The sequence below is a fragment of the Pholis gunnellus genome (assembly GCF_910591455.1).
Source record: "Pholis gunnellus genome assembly, chromosome: 20".
In the NCBI taxonomy this organism is placed as follows: domain Eukaryota; kingdom Metazoa; phylum Chordata; class Actinopteri; order Perciformes; family Pholidae; genus Pholis; species Pholis gunnellus.
The window spans coordinates 19301394-19328679 of NC_136547.1; the positions used below are offsets into that span (position 1 = coordinate 19301394).

At 42.6% G+C, this 27286-nt stretch overlaps 1 protein-coding gene across 1 annotated transcript in view; it reads right to left on the reverse strand.

The window, feature by feature from the left end:
* The window catches only part of vav3 (vav guanine nucleotide exchange factor 3), a gene marked incomplete at its 5' end in the record, with an annotated part of 75714 nt that overhangs the window by 34384 nt on the left and 14044 nt on the right, over window positions 1-27286 (reverse strand). Inside the window, 8 exons of the mRNA XM_079181765.1 lie at window positions 131-226; window positions 594-693; window positions 917-1020; window positions 1560-1628; window positions 2755-2856; window positions 3703-3811; window positions 6269-6334; window positions 6460-6518. Coding sequence (XP_079037891.1) covers window positions 131-226; window positions 594-693; window positions 917-1020; window positions 1560-1628; window positions 2755-2856; window positions 3703-3811; window positions 6269-6334; window positions 6460-6518 — 705 coding nt within the window. The remainder of the gene's footprint in view (window positions 1-130; window positions 227-593; window positions 694-916; window positions 1021-1559; window positions 1629-2754; window positions 2857-3702; window positions 3812-6268; window positions 6335-6459; window positions 6519-27286) is intronic.

Consider the following 27286-nt stretch of genomic DNA (forward strand, 5'->3'; position numbering starts at 1 on the left):
AGGTGGAAAAAACCTGGTTTTCCAACATTCACAGCTCTAGTTGGAAGGCTACAGCTTCACACCATGATTCCATGACAGGTTATGAGTATATTAGTGTAGACATGGTGTTGGAAAGGTTCGAGCATTGTACCTGCAGTAGAAGGTGATACTTCAAGACTCGCTGCATAGGAACCACCAGCAGATCCCTCAGGGTGAACTTGCCGTAGTTAGCTCTCTTTGAACATTCCTGGAGAACGACAATGAAGAAACAAAATCAATATATTATCTTGAAAAATCATATATATTTACATAGATCATATAAAGAAAGCCAGCCTGTGACTGTACATTGTTTAACAAGAGTAACCTGAAAGTATTAACTGATACAAAAATAGCTTTTCTTTTCACTTTTTAGAAATGAGTACAGTAAAAGCAGGCGTCTAATGGAGCAATCTATTAGAGCTTAATAGATCATTTCACAAAAACGTACGCTGTCAGTCGTGGTGTCATCACCTGCAATGCCTCAGATACACACTTGAGGGCATTCTCTGACTATTCTGAGGTGATGAGAAGACGTCACACTAAATAATCATCTACTGACACCAACAGCGTTTTACCTCCAGCTTCATGCGTACATCCTCTCTGTCTTTGCAGATCTCATCCAGACCGGCGATGGCTGTTTCCACGTGGCTGCAGTACTTCCCATAGATCAGCAACCTGGGACAAATCAAACACATGCAACCATGAGAATAGACAGAGAGCCGGGGTACCTACACTTTGCTGAACTTTAAAAGACCATAAATGGTCTTTTAAAGTTTATGAAAATTGTATGAAAATGTATGACTTTTACATAATATATTGAAAGAGCTGTATAGAAAATGTAAGGGTTTATGTACACACCGGAAGAGAATATATAGAGGTTACAAAGTCCACGGCCTACCTCTCCTTGAACGTGATGAAGATCTGGTAAAGGTTCTGGGCACTTCTGTGGTGGACTGACTCTTGGATTTCCAGCAATAAACATTTGTGAACTTTAACCAGGTCCTTAAACACAGCAGCAAAGATCCTTTAATGGTGATGTTCATCACATCATGTGAAATGAGAAAGTATGCTTGACAAGAAGAACAGTATTGTTATTTTTCATGCATTATTTTTCCCCTCCATGTCCGCTGAGGGCTCCGCACATTTCAGCTCAACTTTCATTTGAAACTAAACATTTTGATGAATGCAGACTGTATGATACGACACATATAATTACATGTGTGGTTCTCTTATAACAGTAATGTGTGACAGGCAAACAGTGTGCTTTGTCATTGTGAGCATGTTAGCTTGCTGACAATAGCATTTCCCCAAAGGTACGGCCTCACAGAGCAGCTAGCATGCCTGTAGACTCTTCGTCTTGCCACTGATTCTAATGTATTTAATGCACTTCTAATGCCGCATGGACAGCTGGGTTTCAATTTGTCTGTCCTACTGTGACCTGCCAACATGTGTTCAATGAAAAAGAGCCCTCAATAAAGAGTTTGGTGACTTTGAGTTGAACCACCCGGTTGGATCGTTACCATGTAAAGACGATGACTTACCGGGATATTCACAAACACCTTTTCCATCTCGGCCATGGATAGAAACATGGTGAGGGGCGTCATAAAGTGCTGCAGCAGAGATGAACAGAGAACGTGAGAGAATGAAGCTCGTCCCCTCCAGAGTAAGAGCGGGAAAGACATTGTGCGAGAAGCTATTATATTATGGGGCCTTGTTGCAAAGAGCTGCAGTCAGCAAACACGAGGAGGACTGTCTGGGTCACGACAATAATCTCATTTTCAGAGTTTGCAATTTAATGATTTCCTCTCAGAAACCTTCCCGCCGCATAGTCACCTCTACATCTCAAAGCAGTGGGCGAGCGCACACTAACTTCACCACCTTCCACTTCATATCGAAAGTCATCTACTCGGTACTCCGCTGGGAGAGCGAGCGAGGTCTTTTTCCAGACGTGAACGTACACAAGAGGGAGAAGACAAGTAGCTGTGGCCTCCTTCCCACTGCTCTGTAGAAGTGCAGGGTAAGGCGGAAAACATCCACGACAAAAGGTCTTTTCTTATCGTTTGGTGCTGGGAACACTCATTACCCCACTACTAATTTAAAAAATAAAACGATATTTCTTTCCCTCATTTCTCTCTGGGAGTAGATATTTGTTACACGACTCATTCTTTTTTCCATTATACCACAAATTACAGTCAGTCAGTTTTGCAGTTTGTTATACTGCAAGTGATAAGGAGGTCCAAATTGATTTATAGTGCTCTGGTCATGCTTTCCCTGCATAAAATCAATGGAGTGGGACTATTTTCACCCTGAGAAAGTTTAACTTTACTTTCATTTTTGACCAACTGTAGATATTGGTTGGAAATAAAAATGTTGATTGGGAATTTGTATTATTGCTGATACTGAAATAATGTAGTTATTATGTTATTATTGAGAGCTGGTAAAACAAATTGTGCAGTAATACATTCATATTTTCTGCTCATCATAAAGTTCATCTAAACACACTACATTCACAGTGTAGGACCAGTGTTTCCCAGCCTGAGAGTCTCTAATGGGGTTAGGGATAAATCGAAGGCGATGCGTGTTAGTTAATTTGACAGGAAAGAGGAAAAATATTGTTGGACTACTTACATTTATTGTAGATTATAGACTTTTCAGGTCTATGCCACAAAACTAATTGCATAAATACACAGCAAAAGTGTTCAGTGACGATAACGAGCCCTGTTAGTGAGTCAGTACCTTCTCTATAGACTCCAGGGTCTCAGTGTATTTCTCCTCTGTCTGCCTGATCTCTGTTAAACAGCAACTCCTGATGTCAGTCTCTGCTTGCTTCTGGAACGCCTACACACACACACACACACACACACACACACACACACACACACACAGGACTGTTACTGTGTGTCAGCGCTGTGGGCTGACAAACTGTTGAGTCTGCAACCAGATGTAATCTGTGCGACCCTAAGAGCAAGGTCAGAGTCACACATCGCTCGCTAGATCGTCTGCCAATGATGATATGAGTCGGAGGTCCCATCGTTTGTGTTTTAACTTTATAATGTCATAATGTCAATAAATATACAAAATAACTTCATAATTCCGAACCTTTAAAAAAGATATCACATGTGAATTTACATTGTGTATAAGGTTAAAAAGGTCCCTACATTTCACTTTCACTTAAATAGCAATAGTTCATCAACTTGGTACCTTAAAGCTCAAAAGAGGCAATTGTACGCACGAGCAACATGAGAGTTATTTCTGGACTTCAATGCCCAGATTTAGCCGTGAGACAGTGTACGCTAAATATGAAGCTATGGCTAGCTAGCAGCCTAGCTTAGCACAAAGACTGGAAGGCAGTGGGGAAAAAAGCTGGCCTGACTTTGTAGCTCAGTAATAACAAGTTAAATATTGTTTATTTAATCCAAACTGAAACTAAAACAGTAAAATTGACAGGTTGTAATTGTATGTGGGGGGGGTTATCTCCGCTGGTTGCCTGCAACTTCACTGGTAACGTTGGCCTACGACAATATTAAGGAAGTTACAGCGCCCAGCCAAGAAATAGTTGAGCATATGCAAACTTTGCATATTTCATGAAATGTCACTATTTCTTTAATGCAGATGGTAACTAAATGCGTTTAGTGGCAATGTCAGTGATGGTAAAGAAGTGAAGTCAGAGAGAGGACGACTAACCGGAGGAGGGACGGCTTCCGTCTTCATCAGGTCCTCATAGATCTCCCCTCCATCTTCATCGTCATACACGCAGTCATACAGATCCTCCTCATCCTCCACCCCGTTCTCGCTGCACCACAGACGACAGAATACGATACCGACGTCACATTACGTCAGACAGCTTGTTTGAGTTTTACTGTAATATGCTTTTTACCCCTCATGACAGCCACATGAAAGGTTCAAGCTAAATCACACACACTTCTGCTTTAACAGAAGTGGATTTTAATACTATACTACAAATCTTGTTAGCTGGGGACAACACTTAATCCATGGCTGTGAAAGTGGCTCAGAAACACACACACACACACACACACATGAGTAAAGACTGTTATGTGTGACGCCATAGGCCTGTTCTGACTGCTCACATCTGAGCCAATTACTGCACCTTAGCAACTGGCCTAACTGACATGACTCAGTGCTTCTATGTGTGTTCTCGTCCTTTTCTGTATGTGTACCTGTAGCACGCTGCTTTGACCAGCAGGGACTGATGTATACTTATTTGCATAGAAAGAAGAAGAAGCCGACTATAACACTCATTGTACAAGTGGAGAGATGCCCCTGAAATGAATACAAGAACAAACATGAACCAAATATATTTCAAGACACTAAAAGATTGATACTAATTTTAGATTCCTGATCGAACAATGTTGGAGGGTGAAGGAGTTGTGGCTTGAAAGAAACAGCTCTCATATTCTGGCTCATGTTACGGAAGATAAAGACGCTCTAACTGTTGAAAGTTCAGTTTAGAGTCTAAAGGCTCTGGATATTCTTAATCCACGTCTTACTATGAGTGAGAGGGTTCTACATAATGATAAAATAATTGTCAAAATTTGAACCGTTTTGCTTATTTCTCATGACACATTTCTGTATTTCTCTCTGCTCATCTTGCTGGTTTGAAGTGGGCGGGGCTTCAGTTGGAAAAGGGCTTCAAAAGTACGTTTGAACTTTCACTCCAGTATGTAAATATACAGGACATCAGTTTCATTTATTGCAATTTCCACATTTAATAAAAGTTCCACGTACGTCTATTCCAGCCACACACTGGGCATTTTGTTTGTGGAGCATCAAGCCGCCTGATTGCATCTTCTAAATAATCACATTTTCTCAGGAGATCAAGAGGCAGATTGTCTCTGAGCTGCTGTCGCATCAAAGTGAATTAAGCCAATGATAAATCAGAAAAGAAGCGCGACAGGTAATACACAGAACGTGCTCTTTATAGAATTGAATCCTTGCTCTGTTAAACACACGATGGGCCTTAAAACGTGTATTTTGGTCGTGACTTTTGACGGCTAGTGTTAAGAGTTCAGACAGTCGGCTCTAGATGGTCAACAAAACGGGTACGTTTGTTGTGTCCACTTGCTGCTGCACTGAGCAGACGGTGAACACGGCTCTGCTCAGTGTCATCCGGGCTGCCACTTCCAGCTCCCGTCCACTGCTGGCTGCTGTCAGACTGATTGTTTTCCTCACTACTAGTGACTGTCCGCGCTGAACGCAGACCAGAGCACCGGCTCAGTGTCGGCCTTCCCAACAGCAGTTTTACTGTAAGATCATCTGTCTCTGCTGACTTCTATCACCACACAAGCTGCAGCTCCGCCTCTTGAAATGCAACTCAAAACCAAATCCCTAATATTTGTTGTTTTGATGAAATTCTTTTAGAATTAAATTGTTGAAAACACCAATCAGAAGATGTTTAGCTCTCATCATATGTTAAAGTGCATGGCAGACTTCATGTTCAAATGTTATTAGAAAACAAAACAATACATTTCAGTTAATTTTTCAAGTTTAAACAGGCTTTAAGGGTATACAGGACTGTCTCAGAAAATTAGAATATTGTGATAAAGTTCTTTATTTTGTGTAATGCAATTAAAAAAACAAAAATGTCATGCATTCTGGATTCATTACAAATCAACTGAAATATTGCAAGCCTTTTATTCTTTTAATATTGCTGATTATGGCTTACAGCTTAAGAAAACTCAAATATCCTATCTCTAAATATTAGAATATCATGAAAAAGTATACTAGTAGGGTATTCAACTAATCACTTGAATCGTCTAATTAACTCAAAACACCTGCAAGGGTTTCCTGAGCCTTGAAAAACACTCAGCTTGGTTCAGTAAACTAAATCACACGTATGGGGATTCTCACAATATTCAAATTTTCTGAGACAGTCCTGTATGTATATGTGTAAATGTATCATTTAAATATGCAACACTTTCATATGTGCGTGGGAAACAATAGGTGTGAAAACTGTCTGAAAAAAGGATGAAGCCAACACGACTTGCGGCTCACTAATGAAAGAGTGGGCTGACAGCTTTGGAGGAGGTGGCTGCCTTCCAGTCAACACCCAGGGAACAATGCAGCCCGCGCCCACAAAACAGCCTGTAGATTTCGTTATGTGGTCGGGGACACTTGGGACTAAATTAACAAATAACTTTTTAAAATGAAGTTCTTGTGAAAATCCTCACAAGTATGTAAAAGAGAAGGGTGTGTGTTATGCAAATGAGTGTGTTGAGGAGATGATACGTACTCTATAAGGTCCTCCAGGTGGTTGTAGATGTCCTCATCTTCAACACTCTCTTCAGATGGATAGGGCCTTTAAAAGGGAATCAGAGAGCATCGTCATTATACACTCTGCCATAGAGCACCTAGTGGACTGTGTTGTATAATAATGTGTCATCATGTTACACATTATATTGGAATCATTTCACTTCCACATACCTGATTCCAGTTTGTTGTGCGATCGCTGTGTGGGAGAGTTTAGAGAGTGTGTCCATAACCTGCAACGGAAATAAGAATTATAGTTATCTTATGAATATTATTTACATCACAAAGAACATTTACAGGATGGAAAGCAAGCTGTGGGACTGATGGGGTTTGTTGTTTGGGACTTGGTGCTCTAATGGTGCTGCATTTCTAAGCAGGGCCACATGAGGGCAGCATCCTCAAACACTCTGACAGATTATAACTGTGTCATTCATTTGTGTGCAACAACAGACATATAGTTACATTAGAGCTAATTAAGTCGTGCAAGCCAACTTGTATTCTGAAAAACAAGCATTTCATATATATATATATATATAATCATACAGTAACATGTGGGTTTGTTTTAACATTTAAGCAAATTTTGCGTTGCATCTAAAATCAGAACACGCACAGACAGACAGACAGAGACAGAGACAGACAGACAGACAGACAGACAGACAGACAGACAGACAGACAGACAGACAGACAGATAGACAGACAGACTCATTGGACACAAAGTCAACAGTACAGTAGCAGCAGATCAGAGCCGCATGAGCCGATCAGTAATTGATCGTGCTGTGAAGTTAACCACATGCACGCGTGGGCTGACATGATTGCTATTAGCATGACATGTCATTTCACGCCGCTGTGCTCAATCCTGCCCCGTGCCCTTGACCCCTTTCTCTGCATGTGTTGGTGTGTGTGTGTGACCTGCTTGACTAATCAGCGTTGAACTCACCTGCCCGATCGAGCGATACGGGATCTGAGTCAACGCTTGACCGGGGAGCTCTGCTCATTCACGGTTTTTTTGCAACCTTGGAAAACGGGGTTTGTGGGCCATCTGTCCGCTGACATAACGTGCTTACGTGCCAATGAAAACGGGCCTGCCCGCTCGCATTCATACACACACACACACACACACACACACACACAGATGTAACCGTAGATACATCTGGCCTGGAGCATAAGCTTTCAGAGATCAATACTGATCACACAACTGGCCTCTCCCTTCCCCCACCGGTGAGCAGAATAAACAGTGGAACACAAAGAACAGTTTCTGCAGACGTCCTTCATGCTATAAACTGTAACACTGTGCACCAGTGGAACCAATAATGTGACACGTTGTGTGTCGACGATTCACAAACAATGTTCGTCCAATGTTGGACGCTGAAGATTGATGGGCTCGAGCTGTTTTTTGGTGTCAGTATTCAGTGTTTCTAACCCCCAAAGGTCTCTAATAGATAAGCAGACGAGTGTTTATCACTTGCACAATATGTGATCAGTCAAAAGGTGTCACGTCCGTCAAACAGAAGGTGGACGACACTGACTGACGTTCCATAAACCTGTCAAAGTCTTTGAGGCGGCAGCGCATCAGAGCTTTTAGTTTATCAGTCGCAGCTCTGATCAAAGGGAAATAATAGTGGCGAGCAGCTGAACAGTGGGGGGGGGTCATGTTTGTGACAGATACATGAAGTTCAGTGATTACACATCATGAGACATGAGATGAGGTAGCATTAATGTTTCAGACCTGCTTCACTGATACAGTACACTTTATGGTAAATTTTTCAGGACTGGTGTCTGCAGGTCCTTGCATTGTGGCTCCATACAGCCTCAAATACCTCCTCCAATCAGGTACAGCGGGCTGTATGTAGCCTGAGAGGCAAAACCCAGCCAGGGCAAAAAACAAGCATGCAAAGCACTCGCTGCTGCCTGTGTACAGGTGTTGGGGAGTATTACTGCAGCTCGAGACCACGCTACCCCGCTAGCAGCAGAACACACACAAATCGCAGAGCGAACTGTTGGCAGTCACTTTGCATCGTGGGTAATATTAGGCCCCAGGTTTTGACACAAATGCTGCATCAATTTGAACACTTTTTGTCAACACTGTCCATCCTGAGACCGACAGCGTTACATCACTGCAATGCCTAATCGACTCGTTTAATAAGCTTATTGAGCAACATTTGTATCCACTCAGATCTTTTCTCATCTGGATCAAGGCACCCGGACAGTGTCCCAGTCCAGCGCATTCACAACCAACTCAACATACGGTGTACGCTCAGGAACACATGTTGAATCCAAACACAGATGTGAGTGAGCGCACTGACTTCATCATCTAAAACTCAAAAGAGAATCTTCCTCCGTCCGGTTATTAATCCTCTCACAGTTATCAGACAGAGTTGATAGAGTTCTCCTTCTAATAGTAAATGAAGGGCATGACATCCAGAGGCCAGTTGGCAGGCACAGTGTGTCCAAAAGCTGAAGATCCACTGTGTGCTGAACAGAGCTTTGGAAGCTTTCCAGTATTAGCTGGCAGGCAAAGTTTGGGCGACGATTCGAGTGCTTTTTGGCTTCATTGGATACATGAGTCACACTCATTCGCAACAAAACTGACCATCTGCAGACAAACCGAGAGGCGTCTCTGAAGATTCACGTGTATTACATCCACTGGCGTGGTCGCACAACTGTTAATAGAAATGTCAAGAATATGACCACGAGGGAAATGAGGTTTAAATTCCAAGAGGCAATCATTTCAGCTGGGAAGCAAAAAAAAATATAGATTATAGATAATGTTCGTAAAGCTGCAGAAATGCATCGTGACTCAACCGTTAACAAGGACTCCAATGCTGGACTGGCACCGCATCTGTTCTTTGAAGCTGCATTGAGCAACTGTGTCATCATGAAACAGCAAAAAAAAAAAAGAAAGCGGCCCCCAACAGTAAGACATCATCGAAGACTTGAAAATGAAAAAGCTCAAAAGGTCGCGCATTCGCTGTGGTGTCCAGAGTGTGCACATGAAGCAGAGGTCACGGGCTCAGCAGCCGTGTGGGAGAGGAGTGGTGATGCAAGGGGGGCACCGGTCCTCTGATGGAGGCTAATAAACCTGCCCTGCCCTGAACCAATGATGCACACCCCAGCAGTAGATGGTGTGTGTGTGTGTGTGTGTGTGTGTGTGTGTGTGTACTTGGATGCAGATGCGTGTCAGTTGCACTCTGTCTGCTTTCAGTGAAATTCTAAACCTACAATCAATTAAAACTGTAAGTGCTTATTCAACAATGTATAGACAAGTTCAAGTCAGAAAATCAAGTCTATTTTGTCATCAATATATAAATGGATGTTTTCACACAGGGATCAATATCGGCCTTATTCATCTGTCCACAGAGAACTTTGACAACGTCTAATATCTGATCACCTCCTCATTATCTATTGTGAGACTCTGTGTCTCAGGGTAGAAGGCACCTCAGGTGTGATGCATTCTAGATGAATGACGTGCCAACAGTTCTACTGGTTTCACACATGACCCGGCACGCTGTCCCAGTTTCCTGCTCTCCGCTTCGTATTCCTCCTTTCTGTGGCTTTTGCCTTCCAAAGCAAGAAGAGAAACACTTCATTCCTGTTTACAGACTGTGATTGAGGTCACCTGCCCACTTCTGAAATCAGTGCGGAGAACGGTGCTTAACTGCAGCGTTTTAAAAGGAAAACAGACCGAAGCGCATAGCGGTGTCAAAATAACAAAGACCCACTTAGCTTTATTACCTCGTCTGGGACGTTAAGTGAATCCTAAAGAAAAAGCAGTATTGTCATTTGTCACTGCAGCCGTGGACAATTTGCCAACAATGTGTTGGATAAAAGCTGCAGCCAATAGTCACTCTGTGTCCGTACCCTAGAAAACAAACCACACCGAGTTACACATGAAAGCCATCCGTGACTCTATAACTGAGACTGACCAGGGATCAGCTGTTTGCTTTATGTCACCACCACATATGAGAAAAAGCAGTAAGGAAATGGGGGGGTGGTTGATCCGACCACAGCAAACAAGCAGGTGTGAGATCACCTTCACATGGTGTTAGTGTCATCTGCAGCCCGAGCTGAGGGGAGTTTCCCACCTGATACTTTAGAGCAGTGTTTTCAAAGAGCCCTCTCTCACACTTAGCATACTGTTCAGTTTATTAGAATATTGAGAGTTTACTGCTTTAGTTTTCTGCAGAGGATGAGTGTGAAGGGTGTCAAATGTAAGGATGTTCTACGTTGTTTAGCCTGAAAGAGAGTCCTTTCTGCATCAGCGAAGGAGAAAAGCTTCAACTTGGCTTTTGCTAACAACTTTGAAAGACTACAAAAAAAACTATAAACTAAAAATAGAATCTGTCAATGTCTTTTATTTCATTGCATATCATTCATCAAGCTTTGAAAATGCTCACTGCCTACTCAAGGAATCTCATTTTTTGAGGGCCAGGCTCGATAAAACATTCATGAAAAGCAGGAAAGGAAGTCAGGAAAGTGGTGTTTGTGTTTCAGGGAGAACACCACACATCACACACTTTTCACTTTCAAACATGTTTGGAACTAAAGGACGTGTGCACATTTAATAACGGCCTCCTATCTTTCTCTGTTATTGTGCCTCGTGGGCAAACAATGAATGTTAAATTCACATTAAAAAAAAAGCAACATTTGCATTAAAATACACAATGGAGGGAGCAAATACAATGCAGGTTGGTGTGTGTGTGAATTTAGCTTGTTTCGCACGTGAGGTTGATGATTGTTATTGGTGCTTATATGCATACATGAATGTGTGTGTGTGTGTCTGTTTGAGAGATGCAGCCGGTGTATAAAATGCAATCCACACACAGAGGAGCCAATAAAAGCCTGATTGGCTCGGAGAGAGAAACTAGCTAATGTTTGGCAATCAGTGCCACGGCTCATTAACGCCCATAATACATAATTAGTGTGTTTGGGTTACACAGACGTGGAGCTGATTGGAATGCGACACACGTCTTCATTGCCTGCCTCACTTAGTCCACTGTTCTGCCTGTCGAACACTGCTTTACTTCCTTGGAAACAGTTTACCACAGACCGCGTCCATGCATATCTTTTTTCTCTGGGTTTCTTTGGACCTCCGTCCGCAAAAAGTAACACATCTGTAAACGCCGGCCTCGTGTTTTCGTGCGAATGAGGAAAAACTGTACTGTAGGAAAATAATGACACGAGCCCACTCTGATACAGTCAGAGGCTGAACGGCAGTAAAGTTCAGAAGCCAACTTTCCCTGTGCTCACTCATTTTCAAAGACCAATTGATATGTTGTCATTAATCTGTATTTGTATATGTCGTCATACGAGAAATCCTGCTTTAACGCACTTCTCTGTGAAATCAAAGATCCATTGTTTCAATGTCATCTGAAGTAATGTGATCACAGCTGTGCGTGTGGGGGTTTCTTGTTCGTGGACGACACGGCACCGCCTGCTTATTTATAAAGCATGAAGTGAAACGTGCCACAAACCGCCTGCTATGTGATAACTGGAGCATAAGTGAGAGTTTATTCTGCGCTTCGGGGTCCAACTGCTGAGATAATTCACAAACTTTGTGCTTTGGAACAGAATCTGTCCCAATGGAAGACACTCCCTGTCCTCCTAACTATGTCACACTCTCACTCCTTCTCTTCAACCTCAGCTCGGTTCGGTGGTGTGCTCCACTGGAAGGAAAGTTAACAGTGTTTGCATGCTTTGAGCCGGAGTACAGGCCTTTATCGCTCTCCCTCTTAATAACTCCATCTCAGCAGGGTTAAGGTCAAAAAGCAAGGGCATCATTGCTGTCCAGGTAAATCACATCAACCTCCACAGACTGCAGCCCCTCAGGACACACACACACACACACACACACACACACACACACGCTCCCTGGATGTTGTATGTTCACGTTAATAGGGCAGCACATCAGCCAGGTGACGGCACTTTTGCACTCCGCAAGCACACTGATGTTCCCGCGCGGCTCGAGGTCTCGATGCACCGACACGTCTGATCTGAAACGTCCTCATTCTGCTGACAGGTGAGTCTGAACCAGCAGGCTGCTCACAACTGACCAGTAGTCCACCGCCAGTCATACTGTACAAACAGATATATGTATACGTGACATACATATACATATATATATATATATATGTATACAGCATATGTGTGGCTATCTGCAGGCTTTCTTTGTTTCTTTTTTTAAAGCACTTATTGCAACATTAAAGAGTAAAAATAATACAATCAAGGTTTCACTACACTGTATTATGAATGAATATGTATTGTTTGTGCATGAAAAGTTATAAAAGCAAAACAGATCCTTTCCATTAAACGTGAACCTGTTGAAGGGATAACTCAGCGCTGCACTGTTATTAGACTCACAAGGGACAGATTCTGTTAAAGTAGAGCTGAACCGACTAGTAAACGAATACAAAAATAACCTGCAACTGTTTTGATAATCGATTCATTGTTAACGTCAAACACACACATTTGTGTCTTTTCTTCACCCTACGAGGATAAACCTTTAAGTTTGGAGCAGTGGTCGGACAAATCAGATGACGTCTCCTTGGGCTTTAGGTAATGGTGACGGAGCATGTTTCACTTTTCGACCAACCGATAGTCAGTCGCAGGCAAAAGAATTGGTCACAGCAGCAAAGTCAGAGATATATATCCCGACTTTTAGTCCTCAGTATGGGTCGAGCCCAAACACTAGATCCTACAACTCCCATAATGCAATCCAATAGCCTCTAATTTGTACCTCCTTTGTCTGGTAAATCCCAACATCCTTTAAACTCCACATCTGGAGCTCTTAACACAGACCTTCTGTCAAAAACACTGAAGAATTGGGAAAAAAAAAAAAAGTCTCAAGCCCATGATAACCCTGATGACATCACTATGACATGATCAGAGTTAATTCTTCAGACTTCAAAAAATCTAATTTCAGAACGACACAGGACAATAAAAAAGCTATTTTCAAAGCTTAAGTAGTCGGTGACAATTGAACTGATCTTGTCCCGGCGCTGCCAGAACAGCTTACATAGGAGTACAATAGAAAGATTGTGTGTGTGTGTGTGTGTGTGTGTGTGTGTGTGTGTGGCTTGTGAGAACCTCAGCATTACTTATTCATCACAGACTGAGGATCAATCATGGTTTTTTTCTTCAATATAAGCCTGCTGATAACTGAGGAAAATCCTCCGCTCAGAGATAGAGAGAGGCGTCCACACAGCGTCCCACAGCGTCCCACAGCGTCCCCCCTATCGTGTCCACTGCTGTTACTATCGTTGAATCCGTTGCGGCGGCCGCGCTAAAGACATAACCTCATCTCTCCGCCCACTTCCAAACCAATTGACAATACAGTCTCCATTGTTTCATCGCGTTGACATGACGATCTCATTCCCTCGCCGCCGAAACACTATCCTGCAGTTAGCTGAGGATGAAATGAGGCAAACGGGGGGAGTAGTCTCCCAGGAGGGTGTTTCAGTTTGAAAATATAAACTCTGCTTTTAAGAGTCACTCAAACAACCGATGTAGTGAAGTTATCAGGATTCTGTGTTTAAAAGCTGCACATTTCAGCTCCTTGTAGACTCATTTGGGGAGCCAAGACATGAAAGACTCGCCAAAACCGCTACCAAGTGTAAGAGCGAGTTTGAGTGGGTTGTGTGCGTTGTAAACGATGTCCTAAGGCGGTCAGTGAAAATCCATATGGACATTCCTTTAAGATTCTCTTTCTTTCTTCCCGGAGCCTTTGATGCTGCTGTCAGTCATGGACTCCTACACTTCAGGTTTATTCGGCCCTGCCTCGTCCCAATGGGACCTTAGGATTGACAAGAGGGGACAACTAAACGCTGAAATCAGTTATAGGGATTTACAACTCTACAGCGTGCCGTCAGTCGGAGCAAATACAGAAGCTATGTGAAAATTCTGTTAAACCTACGTGAACTCAAAGGTGTCAATATGAGGATGTGATCCATGTGATCCATGTGATCCATGTCATCCATGTGATCCATGTGTTGGTGGACACTATTGTCTCACAGTGCAATGCTCAAATGGAAGAGCTGCAAAAGTGCATAAAAAAAACATATTAATAAACTGTTGCGAGAGAGCTCCACACAGTGTTACATTTGTTTCTCAGTGAAATTCATAGATTAATTGACTGGTTGTTTGCCAGCGCATTATATTACATAATCCCTGTTTGTACTAAATGGTTTAGTATGTTGTTTTTTTTAACTAATTATGATTATTTAAGCATTTTTTAAAAGAGCTGCATTATTTAAATCCCTCTCAGTAAAAAGGGAATATTCCTCCACAGCCGTAAAAAAAAACATTTTGGAGGCAAAATAATGTAAATTTCAGTGAATACACCTCTAATTTAAAACTTATTTTATGAAGTTACATTCTAATAATATTTTAAAAAGATAAATTATTTAAAGTGTTTCTTCTTTCCAACAGTGAAGATGTTTAAAACGTCTCATCAGGAGCTGGTTGCATTCACCTGGGACAGCAGGTGAATGCAATTAACTCAGTCTGGGACGAAGAAGTCTTCTCCTGCTTTTCCCATAAAATGCATCTGTCTGTTCGGCTCGCTGCTTAACTTAGTGAGAAACATACTTCTCTGATATATTTAGATAAGACCTATAGCGCCGCCATTTACAAGTCCCAGCAGCTCAGACGTTGTAGTTTCCTGGCCGACACGCAGCATCTCCGGCTCGGCTGTGATTTATAGCCGTACTGGCCGTAAGGTAAACAAAGACTGAAGCGGGGTTATCCGTCTTGTTGCACCTCGCACCGCTATTCATCACGGTAGTTTACATGTCAGCCAGTTTATAGCTCTCCTCCGTCGATGCTGGATTATAGTTTTGACCGGAGCCGTAACAGGCAAATACTCAAAAGAGACGGTCCCATAAATCCAAAATCTCCACGGTTCATAAACATAAAGTCATCTGTGTTATTGGCTTCCAGACATTAAAAGCCTGGAAAGTGAATTGAGAAGTCCAATATTCCAATCCTTTGAATCATGGCTGTCAGTCTTTCACGTTTGAGGTCAACTATCCTCTTTATTGGCTGTTATTGCTCAATGTTTTCTTCTCTGGTTTAGCATATTTAATGCAGTCGGCAGGATTAATACGTGAGCAGCCACTCCTCTGATCACTATCAAGAAGCAGGGCTGCAACGGAGACGAGCGTCCGCTCACTTGTGTTCATCGTGTTCGTTAACATTCTGATGTAAGTTATAGTAAGTGTGGGAAATCTTCTTGATGCACAAAACGTGACACATCAAAACCAAGTGATGAAACCTCAAACTGGCTAAAAAAATAAACGCGGCGAACAAGCACAAGAGAGCAAACCACACTGACCAAACGCGCCTCACTCTCTCCTGCTATACGCAACACATGCATTCCCCACTTCTTCTGTGCCGCTAAAGCTCTGGCCACGAATAAGCCAGCGTGTCACATCTATATGGCATAAGTGGGTTAGCGTCACTTAGCATATACCCCGAGGAGCTCTCGTTATAATCATGAACAATTAAATACGCACCGTTTCAATCTCACCGTGCAGATTCGTCACATTAGTCATGCGGTTGTGTGCAGTGTCTCGCTGTGACTTTTCACTTCGATGATTTAATATCACAGAGTGAAATATAAGACTTTGGAAGCTTAAGAGTTACATTGAAAACAAAAGCATGAAGTAGCGGTTGATTGTGTTTCACCCACTGGGGGAGAATGTTAACTAGAGTTTATGTTCTTTCTGATCACTGCATGGACTCCATGTTTTAAATCACATGGAAATGAGCATTAATCTCACTGTTTCATTCCAAAGCTTTAATTGTTCCTACTTTTCGGGCCTTGTGACCTTTTAAAACGAAAAGGTGAGAGTGAATCTGGGGTTGGCTTTCACCCGCTTGCGAGCACCCCTAACCCTGGATGAGCCAACTTTAAATGTTTTCAAACCGCAATCGACAAATCCTACTCGTTGTGCCTTTTAATATATATATATATATGTATTTTTTTAAATAGGGGATATCTTGCTTTGTTAGGAAACTCAAATCTTGATGACAGCACTTGAATATTGGCAAAGATTTGTATGCGCATGACATTGTCATTTACACAAGTGTGCAGGAGCACAGAAAGCACTGCTAGACAAACCTGATGTGAAATATCACACTTCAGATGGAGAGATTAACATTGATTAACACGTATTATCTGTCATTAAAGAGTAAGACCTTTCATGAGGCTCATGCACAGACTGTTTATAAGAAGTGGAAACAGTCGATGTGGTTTGTGGTTTTTGTCGTTTTGAAGCCATCACCATCTTGTTTTTTTTGCCACCAGAAGTGACGCGATAGGGTGGAGCTAAGTACAGCCGAGCGCTGAGTACGATATTTTTAGGCCACCAAAAATGGTTAAAATAAAATTTCATGAGCTGAAAACACACGGTGAAAGGGTTAAAGCCGCCTCCTGATGGCCGTGAGAAAGAACTCAAGTTTAAGGTTCTTCCACATTGGCTTCACCTTTCGGACCCAGAGGTCGCTGCTGTGTCTATTTAACGCCTCCACATATCATTGTGTCCAAATGCTGATAAAATGAGGCTTCATTTATAATCTCTCACTCTGCCTTATTAAATTCATGTCAAACCCTCCAGTAAAAGCTAGACTGGTCTCCTTATAGCTGTTCCTCTCGTTAAAATACACAGTGGCCTTTGCGGATTCATTCTCATTAACTCGACTGATGAATGCTGCAGTGCTGTGATCCTCGTCGGTATGTTTCTCCTATCTTTATGGAATAATCACGAGGCTTCCTTTCTCCACCATGTATTCATATACATGTTTCATATACTGCTTGACTGCTGTTTCCCAAACAGCCCACGTGGTTTCAGCAAATCTGCATCTTTTGGGATGTTATATAACAGCAGAGCAGCTGGTATAAAGTGAGGTGGGATCTGATTTACTGAGCAAAATGTGGAGGCTGGAGATTAGCTTTTTAGAAATGCCCCCACTTTGGATGACAGCGCATCCACCCACTCCACCTCCACCTCTGGGAAGCAATACAGAGAAGAAAAGACCCCCCCCCCCCCCCCTCATGGTGTGAGCCTTCAACATCTGGAAAAAGCATCGCTGACATACATACGGTCGTCTGCAGGATCTTAACGTTACAGAAAAACATCTCAGCGAGATCAGAAGAACATAAACGTCCCTGTGAAATCACATTCGTTGCTGTTAGCTCAGCCACGCTGGAGAGATGACAGATGCCGCCTTCGGCAACCTCATGAAAGATTTAGAAAAAAGTTTTTTAAAGATGTGTCAGACAGGGATTGCACTTGTTGAAAAAAAAAAGAAATTACCCTCATTCCTCTTCCTTTTAGATGAAGCCGGCAGGTGCCCAGGAGAGCCTCGCCGCAGGGAGACAGTGGACTGAAGAGAGTGAAATAAACATGCCGAATCTAAACATTGCTCCATCTCAGCGCACGGTTGCCCATCTGGAAGACAACAACACTGGCTGTGGGCAATTCATGTTCTGACTCTGAATGCCCCTCGTACATCATCAGTAAGCGGGATCAAAGTTTTACGGCTCGACTCTGTGAGACTGAACTACATAGTGAGGTTTGTCTGCTGTGTTTTTTTGAAGTCCAACACCTAAAACTTTTAGTTATGGCTGCTGGAAACTGCAATGAAGATGTCTGATATCTGATGTTTTGGTGGGCTGGAAAACTCTGCAGTTAGTAGAACTTTACAGACTGTTGGAGGCCGTTGCTTTTGGATTGAAGTAGCCCTGAGCCATCATCGTCCTACAAATATATCTCCCGGAACTCTGACATTTCAGTCTCCAGATCCACAAATGTGTTACCAAAAGTAAGAGCTAAATACACAAACTCACTATGAAATCTTTGTAGTTACTAACTAAGAGTCTCCTCATCAGGAATAGTTTGACATGTTGGTAAATACACTTACTGCCAAAATGCTCTGCCGGATAAACCCCATAACTCCGTAAAGTGTCTTTTTCAAATTTAGATTTGACATGATTTGCATATTGACTTTTATGATACCTTCCTCTATTGGAATAAATCATGTTTTGTTGTCTCTAAAGCCACCTAATGTTATTTCCCACCATCCCAATTGAAGCTGCAGGCAACAAACGTTTAGTTGATATTCCGAAGCCTTTTCAAGCCCTCATGTTTTCTTCTTGTCAAGGTGAAAAAAATACCATTTAGACCATAGAAGACAAAGAAAATAACAGCGACCATAAACCGATGCTTTATTGATTCATATTTCAGTGGAATCCAATTTGTTGTTCCATTTGAAAGAGTTCAGCTTGAGGCCAACCCACAGATAAATATCGTAGAAGTCATAAACGGCACGTTATTTGATTACATTGGTGTGTTTTCTTATATATGAATCAAACAGCATCACATCCTGTCAACAACACTCACTAAACCGGATGCCATTTTTAATAAAAGGCTTTTACCAGCCTTGCAATACCAATACATCAGTCTCACCCTCTTCTGTGTGATTTAGTCACAGTGAGATGTAGGTCTGTAGTTCCAGGTAGCTCAGTGTTGAAGCTGGGGGGGGGGGGGGCTGTCAGAAAGTAGGACAGCGAGGGGAGGAGGGCTGGTTTGTAGACCTGCACTTCAGTCTTTGTAGTCTTTGATCCTGACCACGGTGGCTTAGCTTCACATGCTCTCTCTGGCTGGCCCAGACTCAGCAGTGGCCTATAAATACCTGGCATGTCTGTAACCAGGTAACCTCAATAGCAACACTTTAAGATGCAAAGCCTGCACACTGAGGCCGCTGCAAGCAGAACTACCCATCTCCTACTAGTGCTGTCAATCAATGATGAAGCAGGAAAACATCAACATGTACTGCGTCTGTTATTACAACACGGAATCTATGTTCATTTGTCTCGATGGTTTGCGGTTGAAGACACGAGGAGCATTTTCCTTTTGAATCGTTTCACTGTAGGACTACCTGCAGTTTTTATGTGTTACACACTCAATGGGAGGCTCCCTTTGAACTGGTATGGTGCAAGGATGTACACACACTCTCTCTCTCGCTCGCTCTCACACAAACACAAAACACACAGTTGACCACAAAAGTAGCAAGAATAAATTTCAACCATTCAGTTTCCGGAGAGCAATTTTCACTTCTTTGTTTCTTTCTCTCTGGGTGTTTCTCAAGTGAAGAACGCTTCCTTGCTTCCTCCTTTTAAACTTTATTTCTAACAATTCAGTACATTACTATTTCCAGTCGGAATATTAATTTTGCTTTCCTCAAAACAATATAAACGGATTCAAAACGTAATAATTTATTAATGTACAAAACATACGAATAATATGTTCTCCTCATAGCCACCAGTCGCCATCGAAGGAAAGTATGTTTACCTCGCCGATCGTAAAACACACTTTCAAACATGACAGTAACTACATGAAACTCGTTGAACCATCTCGGTTAGTCTTTCTGCCATTTCAACAATCGCCAACTCTGCTTTTGTCAAAATAAACCCATAATTTATAAGGTTACATGTCAGAATATGCCGGCTTTTTGCTGTTACTGGCTTCTTTGTTTATGCTACTCGGCTCAATGAAGGAGTCTGTCGCTGACAGGAAATGCATTGTGCGCATAGGATTGTGCGTGTTGTCGGAGTGCAGAAAGGATGCATCCTCTGCATAAAGAAACTTAGTCCTTGGTAGAATTCAATGACGTGTCATCCTGGAAATTCAGCCGTTTTTTAAAAGGATCCTTCCTTGCCTTTGGGAAACACCCTCTATGTTGCGCACACACTCTTTGTCGTGTTCACACACACACACACACACACACACGCACATCCACTTTCAGGGGCCGGGGCCCGGTCACAGGAAGAGTGGATGCTTGATAGAGCCTCTGACGGGACAACGCGGAGACAAGCTGAAGATAACTGAGGGGGAAGTCTAATCGTGTTGGTCAAACACAGAAAAAAGACAGACGTGTCAATCCCATGAGGCCCTGGTGAGAAGTGGAACACCACAGGGGACGTAGTTTTGATTTCCACAGCCCGAGGAGGAATGGAGCACATCTGCCAGTATGTTGCACCTACCTACACACACCCACACACACACACACACACACACGGATAGTGCTTACACTGGTGTTAATGCACCATTACACCTGAAGCTAAATCTGAATACAGTGTATATACACACACACACATACAGAGAGAACCGACTCCAGAGGGGCTCTGTGGTGACCGTTTCCTCTTCCTGTTTCCTGCTGCTTACTGAGACTTGAGATGAGTCAGTCCTCAGGGGAGTCACTGCTAGCTCTCACACACACACACATGCACACACTAGCACTTAGCCACTCACAGATGCGCTCAGACGCAAACCTCTTATTCGCATTTAAAAGATCCATGTGGCATTTAAAATGTCAGAAATCCCCATCAGAAACATTGCTATGCCTATTTGTACGACGTGTAAACGCGAGGGGATGTGACTGACGAGCCTCCGTCTCACTCCAGCAGCACTGGTGCCAATATTTCTCCAATTTCAGCTAATTTCCTAGAAACCCTGTTACAGTAAGGAGAGCTTGTAACCTAATGCTTCTTGCCACAATATGAACTCCTACTAGAAGGATGTTCATGTGAACATGTCTTAATAACCTCATTGTGTTTTTTATGCAAGAAAACATGACAGATAAAATGCCTCACCGATGCATCAGCTCAGCCCAACCTGAAGTGGAATGGTGATTGTTGGTGTCTTTTTTGTGGCCCATGAAGATGGTCCAAAAAGTCATGCTAACACCCTCATACTGCTCTGCATGCTGTACCTACAAATAGGACTCTATTGTTGCTGAACATCACCTTTGCTAACTCTGACCTCGTGGTTATCAGAGTAAAATACAACGTAGAAGCCTTTCAAAGCAACAAACGCCTTAAAAACAACATTTTTTGTCTGCGTATGTCACAATTGGACAGGAATCAGCTGTTATAGTCATATTATTAACCAAACCCACACGCTCTCTCCACGAGGAGCCTACTTTTCTGCTGTTGTAGGAGTGTGGATGTATCACCTATGTGACGGTTGCCACGGCTAAAACATCCAGCGCGCTCACACAGGGCATAAACAGATGTCCGCAATCATCAAAGGAGATTTCTGTCCTGACACCCTGAAACAATCAAAGAGACAATCCGACTCAGCTGCAGCTGGAAAGCAGGGAAGCACAGAGCTCTCCGACCGAGCGATCCTCAGCCGGCAAGGGTTGTGTGTGTGTGTGTGTGTGTTTTTTTTTTGCACATGTGTGCATTCACGCTCAAGTAAAGCCAGTTGATATGAAAAGTGTGATTCCAGTGGAAGCTGATTTCATGCAGTCAGTCACTGGGAGTCCATGGAATATACATAGAGCTTTCAGCACAACAGCGTCAGAGCAAGTTACATTGAATCGCTCTGGACACAACAATAACTCCAAATGCATTGAGTGCAAAGTAAGTGAAGCGTGGGAGCTTTTTCAGGCACAAACATTGGCCGTGGAGGTAAATGCACTGTGATTTTAGAGCACATCACTCTGCAGTAACCACACATTGGAGATTTGTCTACAGTGCTGACCGAACTCTGGTGATAATACAGTTTGTGTTGGATCACAGTGGAAGTATGCAAGTTTGATTCTGACCTTTGACACCTTTTAAACCTCAGTTATTTCTCATATTTAAAAAAAAAATGAATAAGGAATAAACGTTAGAGTCTGATCCACATACATCCTGTGACTTCCTCTGTATTATTGATCAGAAACAATTACTTCAGCTCCCGGAAATAATCCAGACCGCCAAATTCGTCGTGGCAGACAAAGCTGATACCGGTGTGCCGGTGAGCCAGCATGCACAACACAATTGGAATGCAGCCACTATTAATGTTAGCGCTTACGCCTGCATTTGACCAAATGTCCGTCAAAGACAGGTCTGTTGTGCAGACATCTGCCAATAAAATCAAACAGATTGCTTTTGCATTCGTTCATCCAAGTAAACAAACTCGCTGTGCACAGCTGCAGAAGTTTCTACCAGCGTGAGGATTTTTCTCATACATTTCTGTGCACCAAAACGCCACAAACGTACATAAATTCAGTGTTTCCTGTGTATCTTCTTTCATGCTTTCTCGGAATAGAAAGGCAATTGAAACAGCATTTGGAGCGTGATGGGAAAGTAAGGCTTTGCACGACAAGCCAGACTAATAGATCTACAGTAAGTGGGTTCACAGCTCCTTTTGAAAATGTAATTGCAGGTTTAACCTACTGACACCTATGAGGCTGTAACGTTAAACCTCTTATACCACACTAGAAAGACATCTCTGGTAATCCACTCAAGGATAACACTGGTCTGGGAGGAACCTCTAAAGGCCAATATGTGATTTTTCTTAATAAAAGACCAACATCATCCTAACATATTGACCATCCGCTACACTTTTAGTCCTAAAGGCAGCTATCGCAATCCTGTCTCCAAAGCGATTGTAGGCCACTGTTACTGCAGCACAAAAGACACACCCCAAGCATCCATTAGCTCGTAGCAGACATATGATATCTGACCACACAGATCTGCTGGGGAGAGCACGGCTGAAGGACAAAGGACAGACAGAGATGACGGGGAGGGCTGCTGCTCGGGAGATGCATCAGCCTTATGTGGGTTTCCGTGGTTAAATGTATCACAGTCAACTGAGGAGGAAGACGCTAATCAATAAACCCTCTCTGTCTGTCTCCCTCTTCCTTTCCATCTTTGCTTTCCCCTCCCCCCGGGGCTTCCATTTTCCACCCCCACCCCCCCCACACACCAAAATAATCAGCGTCTTCATCCACCTAAATCTGCCAGTGGTAGTATATGGTAATAGAGAAGAGCCCACTGGGGCTGAGTTGACACTGTCTTTGTATGCAGAGGTTAATAGAGTAACTTAAAACATGTTTGCTCCTCGGAGTGATGTGCTGAACAGCAGTACCCCTCAAAAGTCTGACTTACTCAACTGTGTGTAGAGGCAGGTTTTATAACAAACCTATACTTCAAAACAAGTCCGGTCTGGGAGGAACGTTTCAGCCTTTCATCTGCGTCTGATTAACGGAACCGCCACACGGTATCTACAGTAAACGTGGGGCGAGTTCACTGCAGACGCACGACTAGAACGCAGCTGCAAAAACAAGAGTGTGCCGCCAATCAATCTCTTATTGCCAGATTATCTACATAATGTGCGGCTAAACATGTGCAGGTGTGGCATCTCCTGGCCCGTTTTTAAGGAAGTTGCGGTTGCAGCAAAAATTTGCATAGTCTACACAGAATGGAACGCAGCAGATGATCTGAGGTTACTCCACCATGTAGGAGTCAGCCCACATGAAGCCCACAGTGCTCATCAATCATCCAGATGTGCGCAGCCCGTCTTTAACATTTTAAGTAGGGTCTTTAATCATAGTTTTTATGGACATTTCAGTATCTGATATTACATTTTAAAACTGAAATATGAGCTAAAAAAGTACGCGATTTTACAGGACAATAGTTTGGCGAGAAATACGCTTATTTGCTTTCTTACTGAGAGTTAGATGAGAACACGAGCATGCATACATCTTGAGACTTGAAAATAAATCTGGGCCCCTGTTGCTGCTTTACATGCATACTTCACTTGAGCATGAAATAAAACATTATGCATGCTTATCTGAGATTACTTTATTGTATTAACCACATGGTGTGTTTACTGGTTATCGTACTGTTACACACTGTTTGGAATCTCATTCATCAAGCTGGACATTCTTCTCTCAGCGTGTGGTCAGCGAGCACTCCTCCCAATCAGCAAACGACAAGCAACAGCTGCAAAGATGATGTGCTACTGATGCAGGTTTCTGTGTATAGCTGAAGTACACTGCATTATTTATCAGGTCAGTCCATGACACTCAACTTTTTCCTAAGTACTAAGCGACTGTCTGTCATGTGACTGGAAAGCTCCCGTCAGCACTTTGATTCTATTTATGAAAGGAGCTGACACGAGATGACTGGAATTAGCTATAAAATAGAAGTGAGACAATTAGTCACTCGCTTCTCAGGGAGGATGACGACGGCAGCACGTATCGTTCAATCATTTCACAACCCGGGATACGTGACGTTTTCACAGGAGATCAGAGGGTTAACTTAGGTTACGTCTATTCACTGTATGTAGATATTGTGTCTTGTAGAGTAAAACTATGTATGCTTATTGTGAAATCCACCGTTTCATCTCCATCATACAGCCACAAAATGCCTCCACAGATAACAAACTTTAAACAGCTGTAGCTCTCAATATCTTCTCTAAATATCACCATCTCTTTCCCGCTCTCTGCCAGGTGTGCATCAGTGTATAAGCATGCCCTGTGCAACCAAGTTTCTGTTCTCCCTACAGAGCCCCACAACCCTCCGTGTGTCTACAAGACAGATGTGCAAACCAGATGTTCCTGCACTGAGGGGGAAAGGGCTACAGACAGACCTGCTGTATTTGTCCGTTTCCCTACCATTGCAGCGTTGTGCGGCCTCAGTTCGAGTCTAAGAACGCCAACAAGGCAAGGGCTGTTTGTCAGATGTATCAGTGTTTTCACACATACAAACGCACAAACGTCTCCTTTTGAGTCCGGTCATGTTTTCTCAGACCCGAATGTCATCAGGGACCCGTCCTTTACTGCTGGATTCCTTCCCAGCTTTTAAGGTGGAGGAGTCGAGAATAATTTTCTGGCCGTACGGTTCAGGTTGCCTCATGCGAGTTCAGTTCAAAAACATGTCCGTCAGGCAGAACAATACACACCAACTGTAAGATAAACAGGCAACATGGATGTTTTATTCAGTAGCACTCTGCCTTTTAAAAAAAATTTAAAAATACATAATTAAAAAAAAAAGCTGGAACTGCAGGTGAGTGGCAGCTTCTCCCATCCCCTCCTCTCCTCACTCCATTAGCCTCTGCAGAGCCAGCGATGCGAGGACTACGGGGGCCTGCTCGCTGTCTAATTTCAGAGATGTTAAATTCACTCCGGGCAACGTGGGATTCACTAACGAGAGTCGTCAAAGCGTCGCGCTTGAGCGCAACTGAAATCACTGAGGGAAATGAGGAAGGTATCGCAAAAAAGTGAAAATGAGTCTGTGCTCGAAAAGAGTTTATCTCCTCATCTGAAGCTGGTCAGGGAGAAAGAGAGCGATTGCACATCGAGCCATTTAGTTATGATGAGAGCTATCGAAAGAAGGATGGAGCATTTATTGTTTGGGGCGCAGTAATCAATCTGAAAGGAGAGATTGAATATCATATTCTCAAAACAGAAGAAAATGTAAAATATTCAAGCAATAGATCAACATTTGGGAAAAACACAATGATACCACTGTCGTATTATATGAGTCATATTATGTCTGTTATTAGGAAGCTGCAGCCAGTTAGCGTAGCTTAGCATACTGGAAACCGTGGGAATCAGCTTGCCTCGACAAAATCTGCCTTCCAGCACCTCAAAAGTTCACTAATTAACACGTTATATACAAATAATTTGTTAAATCTGTAGAAAAATATAGTCTGGCAGAAAATCCCCACGTCAAACAGTTGTTTTTACACTTAGCTAAGCTAGCCGACTGTGGCTTCATACGTAGCATTCAGTCATGTGACTCTCAGCGAAGAAAAGGTTTAAAATGAGTTGATTGGATTTAACTATAGTGAGGTTCCTCAGATTGATCACACATTGGGTTTTTGTGACTAACTATATGTTTATTTATATATATATATATATGTATGTTTGTTTCTTTAAAATGCTTGAAGGGGCTGAATTTGATAAGAAAAGCACATGAATGCAAAATCACAAGGATGAGCAAATCTACAAAGCATTTTTTTGTGAGAATGAAGATTTGTATTTGAATATTCTGCAGTAATTCACTGAGCTACTGTTGGTTCTTCTGTAGATTTTCTCTGAAAATATTTCCCTATAAGAGGGGAAAAAAAGAGCTTGCCAGCGTTCCCAATGTGTTTTAATTATAGAGGACTTAATGAACAGATGACTTAATTTTCTCAGCTTCTTAATTCAGCTCGGCACGCGAGCAAAAGATGAGGGATAAAAATAGGTGCTGCTGAGTGTTGACCATATCTAAAGCCTTTCTCATTCCCCTTATCTGTTCTTAGAAATATTTAATATTTTCCTGCAGCGCATTGTACTTGAAGTGGCTTTTTTTTTCAAACATATTACATCGTTAAGAGGTCATGTGAGGGACTGTATTAACATATCATTAAGTCAAAGCCTTTCATTAAAGCTTCTACAAAGAACTTTCATTTTGTATTGATTATGGCGGTCGATGTGCCCGAAAGCGGTAGTGATTCCAAGCACCAGAGTCCCTTTAGAGAACCTCTCATTTCACTGCTGCAGGGTCCGACGGTCTGCCTCGCTCTGTCCTGGTTCTGGTTCTCCCGTTGCCTTCCTTCCCTCCAGCGGGCCCAGCAGTACGGTCTGGGACTCTGGAAGTACGGTGTTGGTGCTGCGTGGACATGTGAGGCAGCTAAGCGAAGCGCTGCTCCTTCTTTTCTTTTTTTTCTCCTTTTTTTGCTCGGAAACTGAAGATGACGAGTACTAAGAATAGTCATATAGAAACAGCCAATCTTGTTGCTGATGGTCTCGTTTACATATGCAGGTAGTATTGACGCTTTAATAACCAGTTAATTAAAGGTTCCTCATAGTAATAGTAGAATATTACTCTACTGAGAACACACAGATGATGTTTGCCAATTATGTTGATGCTAATAAATGAACACATAAGTTGAATTTTGTGGCGGTTTCACGCGCTTTCATTTCACAAGCTGCGACCTTTTTAATAAACGTTTCTCTGGAAGAGTGTTGCTTCCTGTTGTTTTTGCCATGAAAGGGGAAGTTCAATTATCACATGTTAATTGTATTTTTCCATTCATCATAAAGCACCTATGAGTCAATTCCCCTAAAGTTGAAATACTATAAATAGAAACCACTATTTATCCTTTTCTTAAGAAATCGGCCATCACAGTCAGAGTTTCACTTCTGATGTGACGACATTAGCAATTTGCATTGTTGC